The sequence below is a fragment of the Dreissena polymorpha genome, chromosome 1, assembly GCF_020536995.1.
Source record: "Dreissena polymorpha isolate Duluth1 chromosome 1, UMN_Dpol_1.0, whole genome shotgun sequence".
Taxonomy (NCBI): Eukaryota; Metazoa; Mollusca; class Bivalvia; order Myida; family Dreissenidae; genus Dreissena; species Dreissena polymorpha.
In genome coordinates this window covers 139,573,214-139,597,878 of record NC_068355.1, presented here as the reverse complement: position 1 = coordinate 139,597,878, position 24,665 = coordinate 139,573,214, and the positions used below count along the sequence as shown (strand labels likewise).

The 24,665-nt window shown below is 38.3% G+C and overlaps 1 protein-coding gene across 7 annotated transcripts in view; it reads left to right on the top strand.

Moving 5' to 3' along the window:
• LOC127852330 (uncharacterized) overlaps window positions 1-22,968 on the top strand; it is a 63,044-nt gene extending 40,076 nt beyond the window's left edge. For 2 of the 7 annotated variants that reach the window (XM_052386292.1, XM_052386267.1), the window contains 8 exons: window positions 885-1,015; window positions 1,307-1,442; window positions 1,912-2,135; window positions 5,468-5,594; window positions 7,090-7,272; window positions 12,238-12,407; window positions 15,318-19,497; window positions 20,250-22,968. In XM_052386292.1, coding sequence (XP_052242252.1) covers window positions 885-1,015; window positions 1,307-1,442; window positions 1,912-2,135; window positions 5,468-5,594; window positions 7,090-7,272; window positions 12,238-12,407; window positions 15,318-15,485 — 1,139 coding nt within the window. In that variant the 3' untranslated portion in view covers window positions 15,486-19,497; window positions 20,250-22,968. Of the gene's footprint in view, window positions 1-884; window positions 1,016-1,306; window positions 1,443-1,911; window positions 2,136-5,467; window positions 5,595-7,089; window positions 7,273-12,237; window positions 12,408-15,317; window positions 19,685-19,731; window positions 20,014-20,060; window positions 20,203-20,249 lie in introns of those variants that run through there. The other 5 variants (XM_052386287.1, XM_052386274.1, XM_052386284.1 and 2 more) reach the window with 5 other exon arrangements.
• The last annotated feature ends 1,697 nt before the right edge of the window (window positions 22,969-24,665 follow it).

The window sequence follows — 24,665 nt, the reverse complement described above, 5'->3', positions numbered from 1 at the left end:
AAATAATGGGTTAATGTATACAGGTCGTTATGTCAAAGAATGGGTAGGTATGTACAGGTCCTTAAGTCAAAGAATAGGTGAGTGAATACAGGTCCTGAAGTCAAATAATGGGTGAGTGAATACAGGCCCTATAGTCAAAGAATGGGTGTGTGAATACAGGTCCTTAAGTCGAAGAATGGGTAAGTGAATACAGGTCATTAAGTCAAAGAATGGGTTAGTGAATACAGGTCCTCAAGTCAAAGAATGGGTGAGTGAATACAGGTCCCTATGTCAAAGAATGGGTTTGTGAATACATGTTCTATAGTCAAAGAATGAGTGAGTGAAAACAGGTCCTCAAGTAAAAAATAGGTTTGTGAATACAGATCCTTAAGTCAAAGAATGGGTAAGTGAATACAGGTCCCTTAGTCAAAGAATGGGTAAGTGAATACAGGTCCTTAAGTCAAAGAATGGGTAAGTGAATACAGGTCCTTAAGTCATAGAATGGGTAAGTGAATACAGGTCCATAAGTCACAGAAAGGGTAGGTGTATACAGGTCCTTAAGTAAAAGAATAGGTAAGTGTATACAGGTCCTTAAATCAAAGAATGGGTGAGTGTATACAGGTCCTTAAATCAAAGAATGGGTAAGTGTATACAGGTCCTTTAATCAAAGAATGGGTAAGTGTATACAGGTCCTTAAATCAAAGAATGGGTAAGTGTATACAGGTCCTTATATTAAAGAATGGATGAGTGTATACAGGTCCTTAAATCAAAGAATGGGTAAGTGTATACAGGTCCTTAAATCAAAGAATGGGTATTTGAACATGGGCCCAGGTATATGACTGACCTATACATGTAAATGTTTAAGCAGAATACTCCGGGTAAAAACATGTCCCTCTTGCTTGCAGCTCAAATGACAGTTATCATGAAGAATGGGGCAAATGACCAGCCAGACATCAACAATGGGGTAACTCTCTTCAGGAAGGCACACGATCATTACAAGAGGAAACCCAGTGCTAACAACACAACCACTTTTAGAGTATGTATGAATTGTAGCCTATAAATTAGCCACATTCTGGGAAAACAGGGCTTTTTGCATGTGTGTCAAGTGAAGTCCCAGATAAGCCTGTGTGGTGAGCACAAGCTAATCTGGGACAATACTTACGCACTTGATTTAAGCTCCATTTTCCCAGAGCTTGTCTCATATATATCTTGTGAATTTTTTTAATGTATTTATGTTCAGCCATGTTTTACTCTCAGGACTCACAGATACTATTAACAAAATGTCTGATCTCTGAAAGTACAAACTTTACTGTTTACCACATTGTAGAATGAAGATACTCTGTCAGTGAGATCTGGTGGTGTAAAAGAGAGTCAGGAGAAGTGTGTTGCAAGGATACAGAACTTGACGGAGAGTGGTCGAGACAAGAGGGAGAAAAGACTCTACGCACATCTCGGGATGAAAGGTTGGCCCTGTCTATGACAGTTAATTTTAATGATATCACGGCTTAAAAAAAAAATTGCATGCTTGTAAAATGTGTCTTAAATTTTGAAATTGTGATATGCACTGTAAATCCAATAAACATTGATGTGATTTTTCCTCCTTTCAGCATATTTCTTCCCTTTGAATGTCAAATTTGTTGAACAAAATATTATGAACTTTGCTGAATCCATATATGAACTTTGCTGAATCCATATAGGAATGAAGAGTTGACCTATACCCTCTAGGGGGTAGGGCATTTTGCTCCCCTGAGGCCGTGCTCAAGCTTGTGGAGTCTGCACAGGCGAATGTGGGACGACCCTTTCCTCTGAAAGCTCAAACATGACAATAATCCCTTGTTGTTTTTCATACACAAAAACATCAACAGCTCTTTATAAACTCTAATAATAATAAACTTTATTTAAGATCAAAATAATCCTTTTGTTTGTACACAGACCTGTCAGAGAAGGACTGGCTCCACTATGCGGCTAGCCTGCACATCACACACCACCTTGGCGCCTCACAGCTGTCGGACGAGAATACCAAGGGTGGAAGGTTCAAGTTTCAGTTCGAAAATAGCAGCATGAGCCTTCAGAGAGGGGAGTACCTGCTGGAGTACGGGCCCAATCGGCACCATGTCGCTCACATGGCGGCATATAGCCTGGACAGAATACTTGGGGTACGTCGTTTTGGTACCCTTACATTTATGAAACATGGTTCTGAGAAAACTTTGCTTAATTCTTTTTTTATGCACCCCCAAAATTTTGGGGGGGAGCATATAGTCGCCGCTTCGTCTGTCCGTGTGTGTGTACGTCCGTCCGTGCACAATTTTTGTCTGGGCTATTTCTCAGCAATTAATGACCGAAATTTAATTTAAACTTTATGGGAAGCTTCCCTCCAAGAGGAGATGTGCATATTATCAGCCGGTTCTGGTCGGATGATTTGTCACAGAGTTGTGGCCCTTTCAAATTTTCTATAAACTGTGCATATAGTGCAATTCTTGTCCCCCCAACTACTAGACGTTTCCTTTTATCTGAATATATAGTGCAATACTGTGACAACAAAAAACTTTAGGGAGCATCACCTGTCTCGGACAGTTTCTTGTTTGTCAAGGTTGTCATCTTAGATTTGCCTATGCAGATTTTTATTTTACTGACACTTTCCGCCTTAATTGTATTTTCGCTAAAAAGAGACTTCCTTTAAACTAAACAAACAAATCCATAAAACCATAAAGTACCCTCCCTGATTAGCCTGTGTCTACTGCACAGGCTAACATAGGATGACACTTAATGCACATGCATTAAGTCCAGTTTTACCAGAATAGAGCTTATATTTTGGACCATCTCTCAGAATGTCTTATGAGCATTTTAGGTCATACTTAGAGAGACTTTACCTCAGATTTTCGTATTCATGAAGAATATCATGAAATGTAAACTGTAATATTTGAAACAATCCATAGTCATTTTATCAAGAAAAAATGTTGTATAAAGTTTTGAGTATTTTTCAAGATGCAACCTGGGACCTATGGCCTATATGTGAGTAAAGTGTGTACCTGAGCCATTCAGGCTTAAAAAATGTACTGCTTATTTTAAAGGATTTAATAAATGTTTTTCCTCGTACACATTGACATATATTTAAACAATGCCTATTCCCTTTTTATGTCCCCCACCACTATAGTGGGGGACATATTGTTTTTGCCCTGTCAGTTGGTTTGTTTGTGTGTTTGTTTGTGTGTTTGTGTCAAACTTTAACATTTGCCATAACTTTTGCAATATTGAAGATAGGAACTTCATACTTGGCATGCATGTGTATCTCATGGAGCTGCACATTTTGAGTGGTGAAAGGTCAAGGTTATCCTTCAAGGTCAAAGGTCTAATATATGGGTCAAAATCGCTTATCTAATGTACACTTTTGAAACATTGGAGATAGCAACTTGATATTTGGCATGCATGTGTAACTCATGGAGCTGCACATTTTGAGTGGTGAAGGTCAAGGTCATCCTTCAAGGTCAAAGGTCACATATATGGGGACATAGTGTTTCACAAAAACATCGCTTGTTTGGAGCATATATTTATTAGCTCAGCTGTTTTCGGAGAAAACCCGAGGTATTGTCATAGCCAGCTCGCCGTCTGCGTCATGCTGAAACCTTGACATTTGTCTCTAAAATCAAAGTGCTTCCACCTACAACTTTGAAACTTCATATGTAGATGCACATTGATGACTTCTACATGCCACACCCATTTTTAGGTTACTAGGTCAAAGGTCAGTGTCACTGTTACCTCTAAAAAAAAATTATTTCAAAACTCCACCCGCAGCCGAGCTTTGGCACCCGTTATGCGTGCTCTTGTCTTTTTACATTGTTATATTAGTAGAATGAAAAAGTAAAACTGTTTACATTCCAAACAAAAAATGCCGCGGCTGACGCATATCCCCACGCCGCAGCTTTTGACCCAGGGGTCAGATTAAAATTCAGAGCATGGGGATAAAAAAAATTCAATACATGCCGACAGTGGGACTCTACTCACAACCGAAAAAATATGGACTGTGCTATGTGAAAAGGGGGTTTACTGCATGTGCAGTCCATACAGGCTAATCAGGGACAACACTTTCTGCTTTTATGATTTTTTTTGTTTCAAGAAAGTCTCTTCGTAGCAGAAATCTAGTTTAGGCGGAAAGTGTCGTCCCTGATTAGCCTGTGAAATAATGCCCATGGAGTCAAAACTTGTCACACTCCAGGGTAAATTATTTATGAAGACTTGCATACTAAATATCTATCAACTTTAAAACATCTCTGAAACCTCAAGGCTCAGGGGTTCGATATTTGTTATGTAACATAGAATAGTTTTCCTAGTGTGAGTAAATATTGATTATCTTCAACAATCATCGTCTCAGAAAAGGCAAGGTCAGGGTTTTGAAATTTGGCGTGTAAATATAATAGTTTTCCTCTTATTAGTTCATTAAAATCATGCGACTAGACTCATTTGTAAGTAAATATCATATTCTCTGAAACAGCAAGAGTTAGGGGTTAAATATTTTGTTTGTGACATTATATGGTGTTCCTCGTTTGTCCAAATCATGTCCCTGAGGTGAAAACTGGTTCCATACCAAATTAAGTCAGTGGAATACAGCGTTAAAAACCTAAATAAAAGCTGCAGCTGTTTCAGAAACATCACACAATCTACACAAAACAGGTGTCTTTATATCTCAGGTGAGCGACCTAGAGCCTTTAGATCCTCTTGATAATATTTGCATGTAGATCGCCTGAGCACAATTGGTTACAAGGTCAAATAACAAAATGCTTGTGACACTCAGGGGGCATCATTTGAGCCGTGTTCTGAGAAAACTGGGCTTAATTCATGTGCGTTAAGTGTCTTCCCAGATTAGCCTGTGCAGTCCGCACAGGCTAATCAGGGACGACACTTTCAGCTTTAATGACATTTTTTGTTTAAATGAAGTCTCTTCTTAGCAAAAATCCAATTTAGGCTGAACATGCATTATCCCCAGTTTTCTCAGAACACGACTCATTTATTGCCAAATCTTAATGATGCTTATTCAGAACATTTTTCCCAATGATAACTCAATTGAAAAAGTAACTGGGTCATGTGGTGTCTAAAATTAGGTTACTAGGTTGAATTAAAGAAAAAGCTTTATAAAACTCAAATCTTATATTAAGGCTTCATTTATTGTCAAATCACCATGAAACGTTTTCTCAATGTTTGTATTTGTTCTCTGCAAGGTGTGGTACACACAGGTTAACAAGGGACGAAATTGGCCTATACTGGGTTTTTGTATAGAAAAAAATCATTTTAATGAAAAATGACATCATAAAATCAGAAAGTGATGTCCCTGATTAGCCTGTGCAGACTGTACAGGCTAATCTTGGACAACACTTTAAGCAAATACATTAAGCCCAGTTTTCACAGAACACAGCTCTTATGGTCTCTACTTAGGAGGAAAACTGCCCTGATACAACACATACATTTTTCTTTGTGTGTTACCATCATGTTACAGCTGTACAACGTGCCCCCTGCCATTGCGAGACCTCTCTTCTACCCGGAGTACACCAAGATTGCAGGGCACCAGGACCTCATTCAAAGCATGCTCAACGCCACTGACAGGCTGGGTAGCATCATGCCAGGTATGTGGGAAAACTGGGCTTAATGCATGTGCGTAAAGTTTTGCCCCAGATTAGCTTGTGCCGTCAGCACAGGCTTATCAGTGACAACACCTTCTGCCTTTAGGATTTTTTTATGGCCCCAGTGGGGTGGCATATAGCAGTGGAACTGTCCGTCAGTCCGTCCGTCTGTCCATTTGAAAACTTTAACATTTGCCATAACTTTTGCAAAATTGAAGATAGCAACTTGACATTTGGCATGCATGTGTATCTCATGAAGCTGCACATTTTGAGTGGTAAAAGGTCAAGGTCATCCTTCAAAGTCAAAAGTGAAAAAATACAATCCAAGGGAAGTAATAAGCTCTAAAAGGGAGATTATTTCTAAACCTGCCAAATGATATATTGAAATTTTATTTCAAAGCGGGGCAATAGAGGGATTGTGTTTCTGACAAACACATTTCTTGTTTTGGTTTAAAGATGGCCTCTTGTAACTGAAAATCAAGTCTAGGCAGATTTTGTTGTCCCAGATTTTGTTGTCCCAGATTTTGTTGTCCCAGAATAGTCTGTGCGGATTGCAAGGATATTCTGTGATGACCCTTTACACCTTAACTGGATTTTTATGTAGAAGAGACTTCTTTTTAAAGTAAAATCTTTAAAAGCCAAAAGTGACGTCCCTGATTAATTAAAGTAAAATTCTATAAAAGGGGAAAGTGTTGTCCCTGATAAGCCTGTGTAAAATTAGCCTGTGCCAAATGGACGACACTTTACATACATGCATTAAGCCCAAATTTCCCAGAATGAGGCTCAAAGAGTCTCCAGCCAAATTGAACCGTTAAAAAGTAAAATGGCATACATTTGTAATGTACTAGTGATGCATTTTCTTCAAAAGGATTACTGATGTTTGTTGTTTTACTTGTGTAGTTCAACTGAAACGTTTGCCGTACTAAACTTAAAAATGCTAAAAGTTGGTAGATCTCATCTATGAGATGTGCAGTGCTCAAGAACCATAACTCTTGTTGTCATGTTTTGAGAGTAATTTCTCTTTGTTTTGTTTTTTTACATTCATTTTGAATAGGCCATTTCTTGCAAACTATTCTAGGTATCAAATTGACAGTTCGTAGGTAGATAGATCCACTTGATGGAAAAGGCAGTGTACCAGAGCAATACCTCCTGCTTTCATAATTTCACAGTAATTGGCCTTTTGCATTTTAACTCTTTTCCACTCAGAAGCAAAGTTAAAATGGCTATGTGCCAACAACATAAAATCAGAACAGCCTTCGAGTAACTCGCAGTCTGTTCAGGTTTTATGCTGTTTGCTGCTCATCAGTATCTAAGGGTTGGAAATGAAGCCGTTTAAACTTGAATTTAGTAAGAAAGGTCTTTAAGTTTCTAAGGGACTGCAAATGTGTAATAATGCGTATCTAAGTGGTAAAGGGTTAATGATAATTTTTTTCCCATGACATAAATGTGGAAAGGCCTGTAAGCTTTGTAAGTCCTGCATGTTAATCTGTATCTACAGGTATCGTCACAGTGAGTATACCCCCGGTGATGAAGACAATACCCCTGTCAATCCAGAAGCGCGACTCTCTTGTCCAGCAGGTGACCTCGTTCTCCCGTGGCCAGAGGCTCGAGCTCGAGTACGTTTTGCTGTGGTCGTTGACTCAGATGTTGAAACCTTCCCATGGCTTTCTGGGGTATAAAGGTAAACTTGAAATTTTGAGATGAGATATTATAGCCTTACTATCAGAAGTTTTTGCCATGGAACTAAAGACATGAATACAGCCGCATTCAGAAGTTGGGAATGAATAAGCGTATTATCATTACTAATCTTGCAACATTAATTTTGTGGGTTGACCGTTCCACAAATTTAACATGAATTTAACACAATCACATGAATTTAACACAATCACATGAATTTAACACAATCACATGAATTTTAAACTATCACATGAATTTAACAAAATCACATGAATTTTAAACAATTGCATGAATTTAACACAATCTCATGAACTTAAAACAATCACATGAATTTAACACAATCACACGAATTTAAAACAATCACACGAATTTAAAATAATCACATGAATTAAAAACAATCACTTGAATTTACAGGGTTAAAAAATGTCTGGTTTGTGCCAGAATTCCAGTTATTCAGGGAACGTAATATTTGATGAGATAATTAGTGTGTGTGTGTGGGGGGGGGGGGGGGGGGGGGATGACCCCCCCCCCCTCGCATTGTCCATTGTCAAAGCAACACAAAACGTTTATCATGCAAATAAAAAACATGGAACTAATAATAGATGCTTTATAATGGATATTACAGAACGTGTTTCATTAAACGAGCTGCATTTTTGGTAAATTAACAAAAGCAGGTGCCCAAAAGAGTAATCGTTTCTTACATTGTAATCCGGGCGAAAAATAAAGGGACGCAAGATTTTGCGACATTTTAGAATCATTTACGTCAAAGGATTGCCATAATTAAAAATAGATCCTTTTTGAGATAAAACAAATACAAAAAATGAAGTTCCTTGAACCGAATTAGAGTACAAAGGTGCTAGAATCGGACATCAAGAATAAATGGCGATGGGAGTGGTTGACTGAAGTTGATGAATGTGGAATAAAATTTGGCGAATGTCTGAAACACCGGACATCCCTGGTGTATGTTTTTGTATTCCATGCGGAAGACAATTAGTTATAAATTGTCCGGAAAAAAGGCAGTGTGTATTTGATGCTACAATATTCTTAAAGAAATAAACCTTTTCATTTTACATTAATTTAAAACAATCGCATGAAATTAAAACAATCTCATGAATTTAACAACTCTTCCAAGGACAGTCCCAAGCGGGGGCTGAAAAAGGAGGAGGTTTGGGCTTAGCTACTGTACCCTGTTGAAACCTTATTGCTACAGAAACGCCAAACAGTATAACAACAGACATCACGGACCTGGGAGAAGGTGGACCTCCAGCTGGAGGACAATGACGCCCGACAGTGAAAGCCAGTGTCAACTGGAAGCCATCGGGCAAAAGACCATCATCTCAACCAGGATCACAACCACCATAGGTACATGAAATATTCGAACCATGTACGAGACCGGGAAGACACAAGTGGCCGCAGAGATGTGGAGGTTCAACCTCACCATCCTAGGGATCAGTGAATCAGGATGGACTGGCTCTGGGCAGAAGCGACTGACTTCTGGTGAGTTACTGAACATTGTTCTCGGGGCATGAGCAGGAGGATGCAGCACACACCTAGGGAGTAGCCCCGATGCTTTCCAAGTCGGCACAGAGAGCGCTCATCGGGTGGGAGGCACACAGACCACAGATCATGACGGCCTCTTTCCTTATAATAAAGAAGAGGATCAACGTGGACATAAATCAGTGCTACGCCCTGACGAACAACAGTAAAGAGGGTGAGAAAGACAACTTTTACAATAGACTGTCATCCATCATACACGACAGACCAAAGAGAAACATCAGCCTTCTAATGGGTGACATCAACTCCAAGATCGGTAGTGACAACAGAGGATATTAGGAGATCATGGGGAAGCAAGGGTTAGGCAAGATGAACAACAACGGGAAGAGATGACCTGTGCGCCACAAGTAACCTGGTCATCGGAGGAAGTGTTTTCCATCACAGAAGGATACACAAGGCAACTTGGGTGTCAACAGACCTGTCAACGGAGAACCAGATTGACCACTTGTGCATCACAAAAAAGTTTGGTCGCTCTCTTCAGGATGTATGTGTCAAGCGAGGAGCAGAAGTGGCTTCGAACCATCATCTCCTTGTTGCCCGATTGAAACTAAAGCTGAAGAAGAGTTGGACAGTGGGGCCCAGCCAATACCAACGTTACAACACTGCCACATTGAAGCAGAAGAGTTCAAGTTCACTCTTTCCAACAAGTTCCAGGTCCTAGAGGAGCTGCTTGAAAAAGAGACAATAGAGCAGAAGTGACAGAACGTGAAAGAATCAGTGACTTCAACATGCCTAGAAGTACTGGGCTCCAAGTTTCACACCCACAAGCAGTGGATATCAGCAGAGACGCTTCAGAAAGTTTCGGAAATACGAGAAAAGAAGGCAAGTGTAAACAACAGCAGAACACGAGGCGCAAAAGTGAGAGCACAAGAAGAGAACACCGAAGCAAATAGGAGGGTCAAGCTAAGTATTAGAGCAGACAAGCGGAACTACCTACAGACGCTTGCAACAGAGGCAGAAGAAACAGCCAATCAGAACAGAACTAAAGATCTGTACTCCATCACCAAGAGATTAGCAGGAAAGTTTGCCAAGCCAGAGAGGCCAGTAAGGGACTAAAATGGAGGAGTAATACCAGATGATAAAGGGCAAAAGAAGAGGTGGATTGAGCACTTCCAGGAGCTACTCAACCGGTCAGTTCCTGCGAACCCATCGGAGATTCTGCAAGCTCCAAATGATCTGCCAATCAATCAAACGCTGCACTCCCCACAAAGGAAGAGACCAGCAGCGCCATCAAGCAATTGAAGAACGGCAAATCTGCAGGACCTGACAGCATACCGGCAGAAGCACTTAAAGCTGATGTGGAGACCAGCGTGGAGCTACTATACCCACTCTTCAGCAAGATATGGGATGAAGAAGAAATTCCAACGGAGTGGAAAGAGGGTTACCTCATCAAGCTTCCCAAGAAAGGCGACCTCAGTTCCTGCTCCAACTACTGAAGAATTACTCTGTTGTCTCCATGAAAGGTATTTAATCGCATCCTGCTGAACCGAAAGAAAGACGCAGTAGACCCACTTCTCCGTTACCAACAAGCAGGCTTTCAAAAGGAGAGATTGTGAACAGATCTGATTGCAACCCTGCGCATCATTCTGGAACAATCCCTAGAGTGGAATTTCTGTTGTATGTAAACTTCATTGACTATGAAAAGGCTTTCAACAGCGTTGACCAGGAGTCCCTCTGGAGGCTTCTGAGACACTAGGCGTGTCAGGAAAGATCACCAACATCATCAAGAAATCTTATGAAGGAATGACTTGCAAAATCGTATATGTCAGACAGCTCACAGATGCCTTTGAAGTGAGAACCGGTGTGAGGCAAGGCTGCTTACCCTCACCTTTCCTGTTCCTGCTGGCCAAAGACTGGGTAATGAAGACATCAACGGAGCAGAAGCGGAATGGAATTCAGTGGACACTCTGGAAACAGTTGGAAGACCTCAACTTTGCTGATGCTTTGACTCTTCTCTCCCACACCCAACAACAGATGCAGGAAAAGACAAACATGGTAGCGGACAACTCAGCCAGACTGGGACTCGCCATCAACAGAGGGAAGAGCAAGGTGTTCAGGACCAACGCATCCAACAACACACCCATCACAGTCCAAGGCGAGGCACTGGAGGAGGTGGACAGCTTAACCTATCTCGGCAGCATTTTGGACAACCAGGGGGGAACGGATGCAGATGTCAGAACCAGCATCGGTAAAGCACGAGCAGACTTCTATCAGCTGAAGAACATCTGGGGATCCAGTGCAATTGGCATCACCACCAAGATTAGGCTCTTCAATACCATCGTGAATCCACTACTCCTCTATGGAGCAGAGACCTGGAGAACCACTGTCACCACCATAAAGAAAATACAGGTCTTCATCAACACCTGCCTCAGGTGTCCTCAAATCCGCTGGCCAGACAAGATCTCCAACAAAGAATTATGGATAAGAACAAAGCATCAGCCAGTTGAAGAAGATATCCTTCAAAGACGTTGGCGGTGGATAGGCCACACCATTCGCAAGCCTGCATCCAATACAACAAGGCAATGATTCTATCTCTCGCATGGAATCCCCAAGGGAAAAGGAAGAGAGGGCGGCCTAGAAACACCTGGCCCTGTGACCTGGATGCAGATGCTAAGCAGATGGGCCAAACATGGGGGCAGTTGGAGAGACTCGCCCAGAACTGAGACGCCTGGAGGAAGCTGGATGGCGACCACAGGCGAAGATGAGATGAGATGACATGAATTTAAAACAATCACACAAATTTAAAACAATCACATGAATTTAAAACAACCACATGAATTGAAAATAACCACATGAATTTTAAACAATCACATTGCTTTAACACAATTACATGAATTTAACACAATCACATGAATGTAGAACAATCACATGAATTTAAAACATTCATATGAATTTAACACAATCACATGAATATTTTAAAACAATCACATGAATTGAAAACAATCACATGAATTGAAAACAATCATAAATTTAACACAATCACATGAATTTAACACAATCACATGAATTTAACACAATCCCATGAAATTTACACAATCACATGAATTTAACACAATCACACGAATTTAACACAAGCACATGAATTTTACACAAACACATTGGAAATTGACAGACACACATTCCACTTTTTTTTTAAATCATATAACCAAGAATTAACCATTCCAGGAACATCATTTTTTCAAAAGCCACTTAATTTCATGCGGACAAATATAAATTATTTTACAGCATAGCATTAACTCATTTATGCCAAGCGTCTAGAAAAAAGGCCTTGGCAAACAGCGTAGACCCAGATGAGACGCCGCATGATGCGTCTCATCTTGATCTGCGATGTTTGCTTAAAAATTTAAATAACTTGGCACCACTTTTTATCACTTATAGATCCTCTAAATGTTTGAATAAAATCACCTTTTGGCAGGTCACATGATACATTTTGAGGCTGATCTTGCGTTTACGAGGCATTTCAAGAACCAGATGGGCTACTTCTACAACTGCCAGTTCCCAAACAACGTCTACAAGATGATGATCTGTTACAAGTGCCAGGGAGGGGACAAATCCCTCAACAAGATCTGTGGTCTAGGACAGGAGGTAGGGGTTAAGGTGTGGTCTAGAACAGGGGTTATTTACAAGTGTCAGGGGGGAACAAATCTCTCAACAAGAAATGTGGTTTAGGACGGGAGGTAGGGATATGTTTTTCAATCCTCAGTAGAAAGGCAAAGGTATAAAGAAATGGTAGCCATCATTCAGTACTTGTGTTCACTTATCCATCTAACACTTAGTTCCCATCTTGAAGTTACAGCACTTTACCCATTTATGCCTAGTGGACTCTCCCATCCATCTAAATTGGATCAATTTATTTCCAAAATTTGGGATTTCTAGAATATTTATGCCCCCTTTGAAGAAGAGGGGGTATATTGTTTTGCACGTCGGTCCATTGGTCGGTCCGTCCACCAAATGGTTTCCGGATGATAACTCAAGAACGCTTAGGCCTAGGATCATGAAACTTCATAGGTACATTGACCATGACTGGCAGATGACCCCTATTGATTTTCAGGTCACTAGGTCAAAGGTCAAGGTCACAGTGACTCGAAACAGTATAATCGTTTCCGGATGATAACTCAAGACATTGATAATGACTGGAAGATGACCCCTATTGATTTTCAGGTCAATAGGTCAAAGGTCAGGGTCATGATGACCCGAAACAGTAAAATGGTTTCCGGATGATAACTCAAGAATGCTTACGCCTAGGGTCATGAAACTTCATGGGTACATTGATCATGACTGGCAGATGACCCCTATTGATTTTCAGGTCTCTGGGTCAAAGGTCAAGGTCACAGTGACTCAAAGCAGTAAAATGGTTTCCAGATGATAACTCAAGAAAGCTTATGCCTAGGATCATGAAACTTCATAGGTACATTGATCATGACTCGCAGATGACCCCTATTGATTTTCAGGTCACTGGGTCAAAGGTCAAGGTCACAGTGACTCGAAGCAGGTAAATGGTTTCCGGATGATAACTCAAGAACGCTTATGCCTAGGATCATGAAACTTCATAGGTACATTGATCATGACTTGCAGATGACCCCTATTGATTTCAGGTCACTAGGTCAAAGGTCAAGGTCATGGTGACTCAACTTAGAAAAATGGTTTCCGGATGATAACTCAAGATTGCTTACGCCTAGGATCATGAAACTTTATAGGTACATTGATCATGACTCGCAGATGACCCCTATTGACTTTCAGGTCACAAGGTCAAAGGTCATGGTGACTTGACACAGTAAAATGGTTTCCGGATGAAACTCAAGAAAGCTTACGCCTAGGACAGGGCTCATGCTGGGCTCAAATTTTAGGGAGAAATGACTTCTCCCTGGACACTGATTTAGATAGAAGTGAGGAGACTCTAGGGAGAAGTGGAGAGACTTGGACACAAGGGTTTTCATTTAGGGCGTTACAACACACATACATGTGTATCACATGATTGAAGTATACCACTGTAGTACACATAATTATATTTCTTTTGTGTGTCTAAATTTTTCCAGCAGTTCTAATTAACCAAGTAATAATAGACACGACAGATAAATAACTAAAATTTTACTAGCTCAATATTCAATCCATTTTGATGTAAATATCATATTATACAGACTATAGTATTTCAAAGATAATATGTTTATGAAGCCTTAGATAACATAAGCTTAATAAAACTGTCAGACCAGATAAAAATTTATGTTTGAAATATGACATATAGCATATGCTTTCTTAATAATTATTTGTTATTTTTTATAGTCTTTCCAATTGCAATGTCATGTGAATACAATTCGAAATAGGATAAACCACACAGTCCGCATCACCCCATCTGTATTCTTCATTCTATTTCTTCTTTAAAGAACTTAGAAATTAAATTATCCATCGATGAAAAATAATGAATCCGAAAACGACAGTCCGAAAAATTGTACGCGTTACGCACATGAAACAAATTGTGCATATCGTTTGACAGCAAAAAAATGAATATCGGAAACCTAGCAAATACATAATTAATACACAATTTAATTGACATATTGCTTCACAACAGCATAGTTTGTGGGTAAATTTCAACTTAATTATCACCTTTTAATTTCAAACTTTCGGCAGAAAGGTGTAACATCATCAACATAGATCTAATTATTTAATTATCATCCTTTTGTTAATTTAGATGGATAGTCGGTAGAAATGTAAAGTAATCAACTTAGAAATAATTTTTTTATTGTTAGGCTTCTTTTTATTTGTTTATCTGTAAATACAACGTTTGCCATCGGCCGCTATAGTATTGGCAGACGACAATATCAACTGTGTATTTCCAAGTATACAGTGTCTGCGCATGAATGACCCAATATTATGTGTGACTGAAATCAATGTTGATTGGCCAGCTACCATGTGACTTGAATGCTGACTTGACCAATATCGATCGCCGATTACATGTAGATAAGTTCGGAGGTTGGGAGAATCGGGGCGGGGTTTACCTCAAATTATCTGTCGCTCAATTGCGACACGCTCCGGGCTGCGACAGTGTGTATTGGAAAATTGAGTCAGACCTTGACATCGAAAAAAACGGATTTAAACAAATTCAGATAAGAGGGAGACTGGAAGTCGCATTTTATCTACAATTTCTTAAATTTTAGGCGACGTTTGGCGTAAGAAAGCGACTTAGTCGCTCACGTCGCCCCCTAGCGTGAGCCCTGAGCCTCAAAATAGTAAAATGGTTTCCGGATGATAACTCAAGAATGCTTAGGCCTAGGATCATGAAAGTTCATAGGTACATTGATCATGACTCGCAGATGACCCCTATTGATTTTCAGGTCACTAGGTCAAAGGTCACAGTGCAAAAAAACGTATTCACACAATGGCTGCCCCTACAATTGACAACCCATATGGGGGGCATGCATGTTTTACAAACAGCCCTTGTTCAACAAATGTTTTAATCATTACAATAATTTAGTTTCTTATTCCATTGTGTTGCTTCAGATGGTGTCCAGGATACGTGACAGTAGCGGTTACCAGGATACTGATATCGCCATTGACAACATGAAGTCCGTCACCATGGCAGATATAGTGGACAACATGGCTGGGGCCATTCTTCACATTGTGGACCATTGCATCAAGACATTCTCACGGGAGCTCGTGCTATACTGAGAACACGGATACCTAGACTTAATGCATGCACGGAAAGTGTCCTCCCAGATTTGCCTGTGTGGACTACAGGAAAGACTTTTTAAGCCTAAACTGGATTTTCTTTGCTAAGAAGAGACTTTTTTAAAGAAAAATACCATTAAAGGTGGAAATTTTTGTCCCTGATTAGCCTTTTTGTAGTGGACATGCTTATATGGAAGACACCTAACAAACATGAATACACCGATACCTGGTGCCTGCATTGTATCCATACATTTGGAAGCGTTTGAGCTGCTAAATTGACAAATGGGACTTGATTCGTCTGCCTGAGGTGTCTGCATTTTATTCTCCCAGGAGACCGTTTCAATTAAAGCTTTTAAGTTAGTTATTATGAGTAAGTTATTAGATATTTACAATTGCAAACTGACAAGTTGTGAGTGTCTGAAGGAGACATATTGTATCAGTCTTCAGGACAGCTGTGTCTGTATTTATGATATAAATGTTTTCATTTCGCAGAAGTCTCTTCTAAACCTAAAGCTGCTGCAGACAGTAAGAGTCCTTCTGGATAAGACTGATAAGACTGTGCAGACTTACACATTTGTGGGAAAACTGGGTTTAATGCATGTGCGTCAACTGTCATCCCAGATTAGCCTATGCAGTCTGAATAGGCTTATCAGGGACAACACTTTCCAACTAAACTGGACTTTTGTTTAGAGGAGACTTCCTTTAATTGATAACTTCTATAAAAGCGGAAATTTTTAACCCTTATTAGCCTTTGCATACTGTAGAGTCTAATCTGGGTTGACACTGTAAGCACATTCTTTAAGCCCAGTTTTCCTAGAATGAAGCTCATTTAAAGGCCCAGTTTTCCTGGGTCATAACTCACATTATTTCTCTAGGAAATAGGTTTTTATACTGAGTACACACTATCTGCATTGTATTGAGTTATCAGTTTTCTGTTATCAGTTTTCTGTTATCAGTTTCAATCATCTTGTTGATTTTTGAAGCATGATTTATGATATTATTCTGTTGTTGAGTTTAGTTTTGAATGGTGTTTTCGGAAAGCTATGCATTAAATGTGGGGTGTAAGTTGTCTGAGACATTATAGTCAATTACTTATGACTATAGGGAGTTTAATGTGGAAATCCATCAGTGATCTACTGGGAAATAGCCTAGAATGCTGTAATTGTATTGTTTTGTGATATACATGTAGCATGAACTAATGTATTCAGAATATTTGGTGCCCTATGCCCCTGTTGTTTGGCTGTTTTACTCTCAAAGACCTCATAATGATACTTTAATTGTGTAGTTCTAGTTTTGTTATAAAAAGCCACATGATATTTTTGAACAATATAAAATGTTTATAACTGGTATGAAAATAACAAAGTTGGCCTTGATTTATCTTGGGTGCTGCTTGTTCAAATCCTGATCATGTATTTGATATGCATACCAGTCATTAAATATAACTTTGTTTATTTTTGCTTATGCATTATATAACAGAACATATTTTTGCCACTGTTTACTCATTTTATGTTTATGTTGGGCTTATAAATTATTTCATTAAATAATTATGACCAACAGAGCTTATATGTCATGAATACAATGTAAAATATTTGTCATCAAAAATTGTCATGAAAATACTATAACTAAAACAAAAAATGTATAGTTGTGGATTGTTCAAAACAGCTAAATATATTAAATTTTCATTAATGTGTCAATTGAAATCAACGATCATTTTAATGTATTTTTTGCTATAAATGATTTTTTATGATGACATATCCATTAAAGCATGAATTTATTTTATTTGTATTCTGTCATATACTTTAGTAAATTATTGTCAGGGTATATGTGTTATTGTACTTGATTGTGCTTTGTTTCCAAAAACTAATTTCCAAGATTACTTACTATGATGTCATGTAAAATACTTATAAAACCGACATATCACAACAATATCAAAATGGTGCCATATATACTGCATTTATATATATGAACCCATTTTTAAATTTTAAGTAATATCAATGCAGTCAATTAAAATCCTATTGATTTTGTATGTTTTAACGAAACCAGTGTTTTTTTTTATATTCTTGTTTGAACTTATTTAAACAAGAATAAGAACACATTAAAAGAGATAAAAATCATACAATGTAATATTTGTACTTATCCCTTTACCACTTTAGATACGTATTTTGACACATGTGTAGTCCAATAGAAAGTTATATTTAATTGAAGAACTTTCTTACTAGATTCAAGTTTTAAAACTTCATTTCCAACCCTTAGATACTGATGAGCAGCAAACAGCATAAAACCTAAACAGACTGCGAGTTACTCACAGGCTGTTCTGGTTTGATGCTTTTTGCACATAGCTATTTTAACTTTTCTTCTGAGTGGGAAAGGGTTAGTACTAAAAATACAGATATTTGTTCATGATTAATTAGCCTGTGTTGTGTGTTTGTGGAAAACAAAATATCTTGTATATAATCATTGTGTGAATTCTATTAATGTTCAATATACCTGCATGAAAATACATGCAGTCAATTGTTGAAAAAAGTGTTTATATTTAATAGCGAAATAATTTATAAAATTCTGTGTATTTATGTTGAGACTTTGGGAACAAGTTGTGTATATTTTTGTTATTAGAACAGATCTGTTTTAAAATATATATTTCAACTTCTCCTGTTGTATGGTTTTCAATTGTAGAGGATGGTAATTTTGTATTTTTTCTACATTTATAAGCATACATGGTAGTTCATTATATTAATATGTATATTTACATATAATTAAAATGTAATAATATATTTTAGTTCTATAATTATGTTTATGGTTTATATATGAGCCACGTTATTGGAAAACTAAAAGTGGAAAGTGTCTTTCCTGACTAGCCTGTGCAGACAGCACAGGCTAATCTGAGGCTACACTTTACGCCCAAGCTTTAAACCACGTTTTCACAGAGCGCAGCTCAAATGTTACCTTCCTTTGTTACATAGTGTTCAAATGTAGAGGATATTTATTATCTACATTTAACCCATTTATGCCTAGCGTCAAGAAAAAAGGCCTTGGCAAATATTCTAAATTTAGTAATAAATATACTAGACATCCTTAATTTTGGTAATAAATTGATCCAATTTAGAAGGATGGGAGAGTCCACTAGGCATAAATGGGTTAATACTTCTCACATGTTTGTTGTTCAAGCACTAAAAACCTCACTGTTCTATGATATTCCAGCCACTATGTGGCCTTGCTTTTATATACACCTGCCTTCTACATTCCAAAGTTCTGTTGAATAACAGGTATTTAAATTAAACTTGAAAAAAACTTAGACTTACCAATTGTTTTTATATTGATTACCTTAAATTAAATAAGAGTTTTTAGATTAGTGTTTGTTTGTTCATGTATTTCATGTACACATCGACCCTCAGATGGGGGTAATCATGTGACAATCAAGATGGCATCATCCATTCGGAGACAGGTATTTTTTGCCGTTTTGTACCATTTATTACTTGTTTTAATTGTTTAAATGCTGCTAACTTTCTAGCCATATCAGCAAGACAGTGATTAGTGTTTATTTTGTTTTAATATTTGCTCTTTATGTCAACTTTACTCGCTGTCAAATTTCTTAGACAGAGCTGTAATTTTGTGACCCACCAAGAAAATTTGCAGCAAGTAAAAGTGAGGGACATTTTAACAATTGACAAAAGTAATAAAGGGTATAAAACGTCCAAAAATACCTGAATCAGCATGGACGTCGCCATCTTGTTTGTCACATGATAACCCCCTCTGTGGACATTTAGCCATGATAAAATATACGAGTCTGGCTCTGGGAATATGGGGCTTAATACATATGTGTAAGGGTCATCCCAGAGTCTGTGCAGTCCACACTTAATACATATGTGTAAGGGTCATCCCAGAGCCTGTGCAGTCCACACTTAATACATATGTGTAAGGGTCATCCCAGAGTCTGTGCCGTCCACACTTAATACATATGTGTAAGGGTCATCCCAGAGCCTGTGCAGTCCACACTTAATACATATGTGTAAGGGTCATCCCAGAGTCTGTGCAGTCCACACTTAATACATATGTGTAAGGGTCATCCCAGAGTCAGTGCAGTCCACACTTAATACATATGTGTAAGGTTCATCCCAGAGTCTGTGCAGTCCACACTTAATACATATGTGTAAGGGTCATCCCAGAGCCTGTGCAGTCCACACTTAATACATATGTGTAAGGTTCATCCCAGAGTCTGTGCAGTCCACACTTAATACATATGTGTAAGGGTCATCCCAGAGCCTGTGCAGTCCACACTTAATACATATGTGTAAGGGTCATCCCAGAGCCTGTGCAGTCCACACTTAATACATATGTGTAAGGGTCATCCCAGAGCCTGTGCAGTCCACACTTAATACATATGTGTAAGGGTCATCCCAGAGTCTGTGCAGTCCACACTTAATACATATGTGTAAGGGTCATCCCAGAGCCTGTGCAGTCCACACTTAATACATATGTGTAAGGGTCATCCCAGAGCCTGTGCAGTCCACACTTAATACATATGTGTAAGGTTCATCCCAGAGTCTGTGCAGTCCACACTTAATACATATGTGTAAGGGTCATCCCAGAGCCTGTGCAGTCCACACTTAATACATATGTTTAAGGGTCATCCCAGAGTCTGTGCAGTCCACACTTAATACATATGTGTAAGGGTCATCCCAGAGCCTGTGCAGTCCACACTTAATACATATGTGTAAGGGTCATCCCAGAGTCTGTGCAGTCCACACTTAATACATATGTGTAAAGGTCATCCCAGAGTCTGTGCAGTCCACACTTAATACATATGTGTAAGGGTCATCCCAGAGTCTGTGCAGTCCACACTTAATACATATGTGTAAGGGTCATCCCAGAACCTGTGCAGTCCACATCCCAGAGCCTGTGCAGTCCACACTTTACGCCAATGTAATAGACCCTGTTTTCTCAGATTGAGGCTCATTTACATTAGTCTGATCGTGTTAGAATCATGTAAGAATCATAATGATATTTGCATTATTGTTGTCTATCAAGCAATGTGCAACGTTGCTTATTTAAAGCAAATGTTTACAGTTTCTACTAAATAATTGTATATATTATATATTTCATGTTGTTATGTTTCTGTCCTGCTATGACAATGTTTACAAATTGTTTATTTGTTGACACAATCATGAGTTTTGTTAAATGTTTGTATGTTACAGAATTTATATAAAAATATATGAGCCTTTCTCAAGAAAAGGGGCTCAATGCGTGTGCTTAAAGTGGCATCTCAGACTAGCCTGCACAGTCCACACAGGCTATTCAGGGACAAGACTTTCGGCTTTCGTATTTTTTGATGAAACAAAATTTCTTCATAGCAAAATTCCAGCTTAGCCAGAAAGTATCATCCTGGAATAGCCTGTGCAGTCTGCCCAGCATAATCTGGGATGACACTTTATGTTTATGCATTAACCCCCATTTCCCAGAGCACAGCTCATCAAAATAGCGAATGCTGAAGCCTGTATGATTATATCTGACTGTTTTCTTATGGATTAACCCTTTCCCACTCAGAAGCAAAGTGAAAATGGCTATGTGCATACAGCATAAAACCAGAACAGCCTGCGAGTAACTTGCAGTCTGTTCAGGTTTTATGCTGTTTGCTGCTCATCAGTATCTAAGGGTTGGAACTGAAACTTTAATAACTTGGATCTAGTAAGAAAGGTCTGCAATAACATTTAGCTTTCTGAGGGACTACAAATGTGTGAAAATAAGTATCTAAGTGCTAAAGGGTTAAGTGTTTGCATCTTCTTACTGCTTTTTTCTACACTTGTTTCATGATCAAATAAGTTATGTGTGTTGCCATGTTGATGTCTCAAACATGCGGATAAGCATAATATGAACAACAAGTGAAACACAGTATCATGTTGTTTTTTGTCTTATGAAATTTGATAATTTATAGAACAATGAAGTCTTATCGATCTATTTGAATATTCTGCCATGTCATATATTTAATCCCGCCAAAAGGTTTAGGGATATACAAATGGTAGGCTTTATTCGGCTTGTCCATCAAACTCCTCTGTGATAAACTCCTTCATTTTGCGTCTGATTTTCATCAAAATTTTACCCAATATTTACCTCCAAGTGCTACTGTGCATATTGTAAAGGTTCTTCAATTGCTTTATTTAAGCTCACCTGAGCTCAACATGCTCATTGGTTCATTTGAACAAAAACTTTAATTCAAGCAGTTTTGTTCATGCATGACATCATTCGAAAGACGATGTGAACAATATTTAAATTGAATCACATGATTTTATATTTCACACTTCTGTGTAAATACTTAAAGGTGACATGAGAAAAAATATAAGCCTCAAATCACCATGTCAAAAATATTGTTATGATCCATGTGAAAAAAATAAGCGGCAATGCCCCAAAGTGAACACAATAAACTCCAATGTTCCATAATTTTATGAACACAGTTAACTGCAGTGTCCAATATGAACACAGTAAACTCCAATGTTCCATAAGTTTATGAACACAGTAAACTGCAGTGTCCCATTTGAACACAGTAAACTGCAGAGTCCCATGCAAACACAATAAATTGCAGAGTCCCATGTGAACACAATAAACTGCAGAGTCCCATGTGAACACTATAAACTGTAGTTTCCCATGTGAACACAATAAACTGCAAAGTCCCATGTGAACACAATAAACTGCAGTTTCCCATGTGAATGCAATAGACTGCAATGTCCCATGTGAACACAATAGACTGCAATGTCCCATGTGAACACAATAAACTGCAATGTCACATGTGAACACAATAAACTGCAATGCCCCATGTGAACACAATAAACTGCAATATCCCATGTGAACACAATAAACTGCAATGCCCCATGTGAACACAATAAACTGCAATGCCCCATGTGAACACAATAAACTGCAATGCCCCATGTGAACACAATAAACTGCAATGTCCCATGTGGACACAATAAAATGCAATGCCCCATGGGGACACAATTAACTACAAGGATCGATGTGAAAACAATCAGCTACAATGCCCCATGTGAACACAATAAACTGCAATGCTCCATAATAAGAAAACTAAAATGAAATTCCCCATGTGAACAAAAAGAAGCTTTAAATCTCCATAAGAACACAATAAACTGCAATGCTCTATATGAACACAATTAACTGCAATGCTCCATGTGAACAAAATAAACTGCAATGCCCCATATTAACAAATATCAAATATACATCACAAGCTGCAAAATGTTGACTGATTTCATGTTCATACAATATTTTTTTGTATTTTGTATATTTTTATTGTGTTTATTTCGTTAATTTCTTCTTATTGCCATTTTGGTCTGTTTTTCTTCTATTAAACTGAACAATAAAAAGATGTTTATATGTATTTCTACGTAATAAAGATTTATTTTCAGAGTGTTAAACTTTTGTGACCGTATTGTTGTTGTTTAATTAAATGTATCCATGGTTAAATAAAAGGTATGTAACTGTTGATATTGTTATGTTTGTGTTTCTAGTTTCAAGTTCACTGAAGACAATTTCTGTCCAACATTCAGTGTCGAGGCATTTGTTGACCTGTACATATGAGGCGCTCTGAGATAAAGGGGCTTATTGATTGCATGTAAAGTGTCGTCCCAGATTAGCATGTGCAGTTTGCATTTGCTAATCAGGGACAAAACTTGTTTATACCCCCACAAATGAAGTTTAGGGAGGTATATAGGAGTGAAGGAATCCGCTCTCTAATTCAAGTTGTTTTTATCTGATCTTTACCAAAATTGATCAGAAGGTTTATCTAGATTTTATCTAGGCCAAGTGTTAATATGGGTCATGCTGGGTCAAAAACTAGGTCACCGGGTCACTTAGTGCGTTTTAAACAATCAGCATAATGTCCACTCTCTAATTCAAGTAGTTTTTATCCAAACTTGGTCAGAAGTTTTATATAGATGATCTCTAGGCCATGTATGAACATGGGCCATGCTGGGACAAAAACTAGGTCACGGGGTCACTTAATGCGTTTTACACATTCAATATGGTGTCCGCTCTCTATTTCAAGTACTTATCATCCGCTCTTCACCAAATTTGGTCAGAAGTTTTATCTAGATGATCTGGAAGCCATGTTCGAACAGAGGGCCATGCAGGGCTAAAAACTAGGTCACTGGGTCACTTAGTGCGTTTTACACATTCAGCATGGTGTTCCCTATTTTAAGTACTTTTCATCTGCTCTTCATGTGGGGGTACTCATCTCGTTTGTGACAAAGCTCTAGTTGGGTTTTGTTGTGTTGTTTGTTTAAGGGAAGTCTTTTCATAGCAAAAGAACAAGTGAGGGGGAAAGTGTCATCCCTGATTAGCTTTTGTGGTTTGCACTGGATAATCTCTTATAAAAGTTGTCCTATTTCTGACTGGTTGTAAAGTTGTCCTATTTCTGACTGGTTGTTTCATACTTCGAGTCCTATTTCTGACTGGTTGTTTCATACTTCAACACAAGTGCCTCTTATTTCTGACTGGTTGTTTCATACTTCAACACAAGTGCCTCCTATTTCTGACTGGTTGTTTCATACTTCAACACAAGTGCCATGGCTCTTATAAAAGTTGTCCTATTTCTGACTGGTTGTTTCATACTTCAACACAAGTGTCATGGCTCTTATAAAAGTTGTCCTATTTCTGACTGGTTGTTTCATACTTTAACACAAGTGCCATGGCTCTTATAAAAGTTGTCCTTTTTCTGACTGGTTGTTTCATACTTCAACACAAGTGCCTGTTGAGATGTTGGCTCAGGAAACCCAATCCTGGTAATGCAATTGGCCTTTGCTTATTTTCTCAAATATTCTTGTAAAGAGAGCATTTTAAAGTATTAATTTTTTAGTTGCAGTAAAATTTGATTCTTTTTAAGAGAAAGATTCTGGAACTTTTGTTTTCTTTATCTGAAAGTTTAGAAATTAATTTAAGATTGAGAAGTTAATCTGAAATGTTCAAGTGAAGCTGATTTAAAATGTATGTTGTAATTCAAGGGCAGATAATTTTGTTTACAAAAATATCTTAGGAACGCACATACCATCTTAACTTCGAGCTGGAATATTATCAGTAAAATAACTGTACTTGTAAACACTCAAAAACTATTTTTTCATGAACAGAAATTTACAGGAATTCTAACCTCGAAACTTCTAAAATATTAAATGTAAAGCAAATAAG